Raw genomic sequence first — 7000 nt, 5'->3', positions numbered from 1 at the left:
GGACGTTCAAGGGAGCACTGGGGAAGAGACAACACCTGACAAGCAGCGCCAGGCGGGCGCGGTCAGCAAAGAGAGCATCCAGCGCCCTCTGGGCACAAATACTGGACAAGATCCTCCAATACGGCAGTCTCAGATAGCACCTGAAGAAGGCAACGAGTTATGTGGCCAAAATATTGTGCCAGAGCAACACAAACATCCAGCAGTAGGCCCGATTATTCCACATGTCAAGATCTCGCCGGGAAGGCTGAAGAGTTACAGCCTACTGTTATTTATTGAATTTTTTCTGGACGCTGTGCTTCCACAGTGTTCCCGTTCAGTCTACTGGAAGACATAGATATCGCTAGTGTTTGTAGTCGGCACCTGCCAAAATTATATACGTAATAATAATAACGACAAAGTTCATGACAAAAATCTGTGATGTTCCTCAAAATATTGCAGTTGACAACAGTACAATACACACAACAGATTCCTTTAAATACCTAAGAGAGTGGATTACATACAATGCAAAAGAAGCTCTGTATGCAGCAAAAACACTTAAACTAACAAGTAATGGAGATCTTCAGGAACTAGAGAAGATCGAAAGAAGAATTTATGGAAAATACGGGGAGCTAAAAGAAACGATAATGCTGAATACAGGTTAAGACCAAACAGACAGCTATACATGAAAACTGAAAAACTCGATAGATACAAATACAATCCCGCATGGTTCACAGAGACTGGAAAGGACATGGAAAACGCTGGAATTACTATTGACACAATGCAAAACAGAACACATTTCAGAAAGGCAGTTCAAAAGGCAGAATTTCAGAAGAGAAAGAAAACAACTAGACGAAAGTGTACTTAAGAAGAAAGAGAAGAATCTAAACGGATGATGGAAATTTGGAAACTAAGGAAATCTGATGCAATAAAAAGAAGCCAAAGTTTATTCATCGTACCCTCCAAATGGGTTATTCGAAAGAAGAAGAAGACTAACGACAAGTACGTTACAGTAGCCTATACATTAAGTTACAACTTCAGTGTTGCGCTGTACATGTTACTTCTTTCCAAAAATGTCAAATGGGCAAATAAAACTCGAAATCCCCTTATTTCCCCTTTCAATCCACGTTATCGACACGCCAGTCACCCATTGCCAAATCGACGTTATACTCGATTTAACACACAGTTTGCGCGATCCAATAACATATCGATTCTTCAGTGACAATCGATTCATTCGATACAGAATCATATTCGACAGTCGTAGCTCGTGGGTTTGTTTATGTTTAGAACATGTGGGTGATAATAGTTTCTTTTTTATGTTGTGTTGTGGTTTGAGTTTGGTGCACTACAATGTCCGCAGTATTGAAAGGAGTACGCGCATTAGTGTTACAATCTACACTCCAATCGTTTGTTAACAGTAAATACTTAACGAACCGGCAACTGAGAGTAGTGTGCACAGGCCACCTGTGTTTTAGATGCTATGCTAAAACAGCCAGTGTAAAGGACAGGGAACACTGCAATATTGGAACAATTGGCCATGTCGATCACGGTAAAACGACTCTTACTGCGGCGATTACGAAAGTGCTTGAAAAAGACGGAATGTGTAAATTTATTTCCTATGACGAAATAGATAAAGCGCCAGAAGAAAAAGCTAGAGGGATTACCATTAACGCTGCACATGTAGAATACAGCACTTCAAGGAGGCATTATGCACATACGGACTGCCCAGGGCATGCAGATTTCGTTAAAAATATGATTTCTGGTGCTTCCCAAATGGATGGAGCGATTTTAGTTGTGGCTGCGACAGATGGACAAATGCCACAAACCAGAGAACATTTGCTGCTTGCGAAGCAAGTAGGCGTGAAGAACATGGTCGTTTATATTAACAAAGCAGATAAAGTTGAAGAAGACGTGCTGGAGTTAGTTGAAATCGAAATACGAGAGTTGTTATCAGACTTTGGATTTGATGGAGTGAACACACCAATAATAATTGGATCGGCACTGTTAGCTCTGAAAGGAGATTCTTCAGATTTGGGGGAGCCGTCAATAAGGAAGCTGCTTGACGCAATTGATGAACATGTGAAATTACCAGAACGGGACTTGAAGTCGCCTTACATGATGCCAATCGACAACGCTTTTACAGTGCCAGGCAGAGGAACTGTTGTCATAGGCACTATACAGAGGGGAATCATGAAGAAAAATAGCGATGCAGAGTTGTTAGGATTTGATGAGTGTATCAAGACATCAATTGGTGATTTGCATATTTTTAAGAGATCAGTCCAGGAAGCAAAAGCAGGTGAAAATGTTGGTGTATTACTAAGAGGAGTTCGTATCAACTCAGTACAGCGAGGAATGCTTTTGTGTGCCAGCAAGAGTGAAAGCTTGTGTAATCATTTTGAAGCTAAAATTTATTTTCTGTCGAGAGCGGAAGGTGGAAGAAGTAAACCAATTGTAAACAAGTATTCACAACAACTGTTTTGTAAGACATGGAACATTTTTTGTAGAGTTGATCTCCAAGATGACAAAGCAATGATAATGCCAGGTGAACATGCTACTGTATATGTCACTCTGCTGAAGAAAATGGTGATGTTAGTGGGGGATCCATTCACAATAAGGGAAAACAATGTGACTGTAGCAACTGGAATAATTACCCAGTCTTTGGAAAGTGTTCTTGTGCCAAAAGCAAATCTCAGCAAGGTTGTATTGACCCAAAGGACGTGAGTTTAACTTTTAAGACTGTTTTCATCTTAGGCAAACTGTAATTAGTGTACTTCTATTTCAAGTTCAGTATTTGTTTTGTCCCTAAGAATTTTGATATATTTATGAAATTTATTTGCCATGTGAGGTGTTTGATCTCGTTAGTACAAATAATGTGTATTTGTTTTAGTTCACAAATAAAAGACTTTGCTTATCAGATGCCAGTGTAATTTTAATTTAGATTAATACACAGATATAGAGCAGTAAGATTAGGGTATATGGTGGTAGCGTACACCTCTATGTGCATTAAAATGTATGTGAGGTAGGTCTACAAACAGCATAAATTTTTTTCATGCTATAATTGATATTTATTTGAGTGAGACATCATTTCAGAATTATGACAACATGAATATCAGGTAAATCACTGGAAATGAAGAAAGAGCAAAACTAGATTTTACACAAGTTTTTAGAAAAACAGAATACAATTTTGAACATTCATCATATAGGCCATAACTGCACAGCAGTGTATATGCTGAAATGAATCTTCGTGGAAAGGTCATAACTATGACTAAAGTTCCAAATCAGGAAATAGTAAGGAATGTGTGGACATTCTGTACATCACATTTACGTCAGTTTAAAATGACAATTATTAACTGGTACAATGAAAATTCAAGAACTCCATGATATAAGTTAGGGCTCAAATACGATATTTCCACTGCCCCGTCACCCCATCTCCAAAAAACTTTATTATTATCATGAACTAGTCTGATGTGTTGCCCAAGGCTTGGTTATGAACTGCTAGAGCCAGTGAATGTGAATATGAAATCTTTGGCCTAATGCCAAATTGATTTCTAACACAGTGAGAAGATTAAGTTTTCCATTCTCATGACACGCTGTATATTTCATACTTATCAATGTGACAACGTGTGATCCCTATTTCGTGACTGGTTTACCTAACCATTTCAAACTTTGGATAGAATCCACTAGGACAATTCTTATTCTGTTTAGTATTCGTTTCTTTATAAACAATTAAAATAACATGGTAACATTATACAAAATGTATTTTGCTGTATTTTATGTTCATTTACTTGATATCAGCAATGATAAACACTTGGAAGGGGTGGGGTGGGGGGGGTTAAGGTAGGAGGTGGGCATGACGTATAGTTGTGTTAGAATATTTGACCTTAAAAGATAATATCTTGTAGTGATTTGAATCCTATTTGGTGTTCAGTTTTAATATTTAAGCTTTGCCTAGAGTTCCTGATAAGCTGTTCAATATATTAATGTTGCATTTGCTTGTAGTAATGTAAAGTACCATATCAAAGCATGCTTACAGACCCGAAAAATTTGATAGTCTAATGTAGCTTTTGGAGTACAGCAGCACTTTCATAGGGAAAAGGAGGGAAATCATCAGATGAGATGCAATGCAAAAAAGTTTGAAGGTGAAGAATGTGGCACATTGTGTGTAGGAAATAGGTTAGGAGAGGAAGAAGGTGCATAGGGGTATTCAGAAAATGATATACTTATTGAATTCACTTATTGGTTTATTGTAGGGCATAGAGGTTGTTGTTGACTAATATATTCTTCCAGATTTTTTGCCATTGCAAATGGCTAGCATTTTGAAGGATGCCCTATCATGCTGGGTAGAAGAATCTCCAACCACGCACATACTTCATCTATGCTTTGAGTTATGAATACTTTCTTAATCTGCTTCTCTAATGATTAGTTACTGTTAATTCATTTTATCTAACATGTCCATCATTTTTTAAAGTTAATCTGTTCTCCATAAATGTGCCAAAGTAAAGTTAACTGAAAAGTGTTTGAACATCACTGCTTGACTAGTCTTCGTGGAGGTGCTCTACCCTTGCCTTCCTTCAACAGAGATCAAGCCCTCTTAGACAGCTTCATGATTCTGTTTGACCTTTTTTGTTTTGTAAAATAGACCATATATGCTGAAAGGACAACTTTTTTGTACTGAGTTAGCTATCTAAATTTATTTGAGCATGACTGTTTTGGGAAGAAGCATACAGTGCACATGATAACCCCATTTCAGGACTTGAACAACCTCTCTGTATGTGGGTGATGGTGCTCACAATATGATATGTGGTAGGTACTTTTATGAAGATCACAGCACACATTGAGACACAGCATAACGTGTGTTTATTTTTGTGGGCATTTTTGCCACTACTAGGCCTAGTATGCTTATTTTTTCATATGTTAACAAAGTTGTGTTTTATCACAACCTCACAGGAGACATCGGATATCATGCCGTTTGGTCATAGTGCATAGGGTGGTCAGATGTTCAATGAAAGCTTCATGGTGCATTGACAGAATATGCATAACAAACTGTAGTAAGGTAAGTAAGGGAGCAATAGGATCCGGATTTCATACTATTTCTGTAGTAGTGCTGTTGCGGTGGGAAAATTTGGTGCAACTACAAACAACGCAAGTTTGTACTCCACAGTTGGGAAAGTTAGTTGCACAGCCTAGCCAAATTTTTCTTACATTTTTCAAAGTGACTTGTTTGTTCTGGAGTCTGATGTTCCCTTTGCATTTTTATTACTTCCATTCAGATAGTCATTTAGAACAGCTTCAGGGAAGACCTCACACTTGGATGAGCCAAGCTGTGATAATGCTTAAAAAACTGTGAGAATGAAAGAGTTCAATGCAAATGTCACATCAGCCTTAACCCACTAGAAGTAGGAAACTGCTTCAGCTGCACTGAATGCTGCAACTTGAACTATGGTCTTGAAGTTCTTCACGTTTCATCATAATCTGTAATCTCTAATTCTTCCAGTCCCATTAACTTATGCATTTAAACAAAAGAATCAGCATTGTAGACAAGCTGTGTGTATTTCTCTCTTGAAGAAACTAGTGAAAGTGGCATATGAAATGAAAGATATGTATTTTCTAAATATAACCAAATTAACCATCATAAATTCATGCGCCAAGGCTGGCGTAACAGTAAATGTGAGGATTGTAAAATTCCTGTTAGGCTTGCAGCTATTCTGTTTTTTAAAAGTCCTAGTGCAAGAGGAAAATATTTTCCAGAGTTGGTCCCATTGACAGGTGCACCTAGCATCCATCAATCATATTTGACAACATTGCCCAAATTTTTCAAAATGGTTGCCAACAGTCTGTTTGTACAAGGGGTTGTAGTCACATGCTTAACAATCGAAGCTACTTTTTCTGTGGTGAAGCTGTGAGACTGTTGCCGCATAGTGCTGTGCAGCAAGCTTGGGTGGGTCATGTTTGCTGCCAATATGCGTGGATGGTACGAGGAGTTTATCAACTGATTTTTCTCAAGGTAAGTATATGTGTGGGCTACCTTTTATGCTTTGACTTCATGTAATGCAACATGGCAGTTTTATAACAAGTTCAATGAGATCTGATAATGGCAGCGTGTAAGACTATTGAACTGGTCATCATGTAACAATAAATCTGTGTACACTGTGTTCTTAATTCCCGACCATACCGATCATTCCACAGCACAGAGTTTGTACCACCTAAAATTAATTTTGTTATTTGAATTTTTAAGGTGGTTTGGTTTTATACATTTATTGTCCTAGTTTTTCTGAATGAGATAGTGAGTTTGGTTATCCATATCAGCCACTAATTATAAACTACAATAAATTTGAAATATAAGGACCTGTGAGCTTTACATGAAATTTTGTAATCCAATGCATTGATATGCAATGAGTAAATCAAGGAGTGCCCTGAACTTAAATGCTTTTATAACTATCTGGCACAAAGTTATAAGAAACAAGTATTTGATTCAATACAGTGATACTACCAATAAATTTGAAACATATATTAGCCACAATCTCGCCAGGATTAACTAAAACACTCGAACATCTGTGTGTCAAGAACCTTGCACTGTTTTGCATCTTTTTGCAATCTTTTTTGAGAAAATGAATGCGTGGCTAGCATTTAATACGATTACTTATACATAACGAAATCCACATGTAGCTACCAACCAGGTAACATCTTCGTGATGGAACCTGCATTAACTTCTTGGTATAAGAGTCTGTGATTAGGTATCACCCAGTTAACATCTGTATGTTGGTTTGTGTCATTGCCAAGCAGTACTCATTTTACCAGTATGTCACTGACAGATTTTGTACGCAGCAATCGTGCCAGGGACATCGATGATATTTCATTTCAGATCGATCACACAACTAATGAGGAGGTACTGAATAGAATTTGAGAGACAAGAAATTTGTCAGACAACTTGACCAATAGATTGGCTTGGTGGTTAGTACACATTCTGAGACATCAAGGGGTGTGTGTGTGTGTGGGCGCGCGCGCGTGCCGGGAGACCAAGAGA

At 37.9% G+C, this 7000-nt stretch overlaps 1 protein-coding gene across 1 annotated transcript; it reads left to right on the top strand.

The window, feature by feature from the left end:
* Positions 1 to 1241: 1241 nt before the first annotated feature.
* On the top strand, positions 1242 to 2892 carry LOC126483853 (elongation factor Tu, mitochondrial). The gene has a single exon (XM_050107068.1). The coding sequence runs from the start codon at positions 1327 to 1329 to the stop codon at positions 2695 to 2697; it is 1371 nt and encodes a 456-aa protein (XP_049963025.1). The 5' UTR covers positions 1242 to 1326; the 3' UTR covers positions 2698 to 2892.
* The last annotated feature ends 4108 nt before the right edge of the window (positions 2893 to 7000 follow it).

The sequence above is a fragment of the Schistocerca serialis genome, chromosome 6 (genome assembly GCF_023864345.2).
Source record: "Schistocerca serialis cubense isolate TAMUIC-IGC-003099 chromosome 6, iqSchSeri2.2, whole genome shotgun sequence".
NCBI classification, from domain to species: domain Eukaryota; kingdom Metazoa; phylum Arthropoda; class Insecta; order Orthoptera; family Acrididae; genus Schistocerca; species Schistocerca serialis.
Note: the sequence above shows the minus strand (reverse complement) of the source record. Positions and strands in the feature narration are given on the sequence as shown.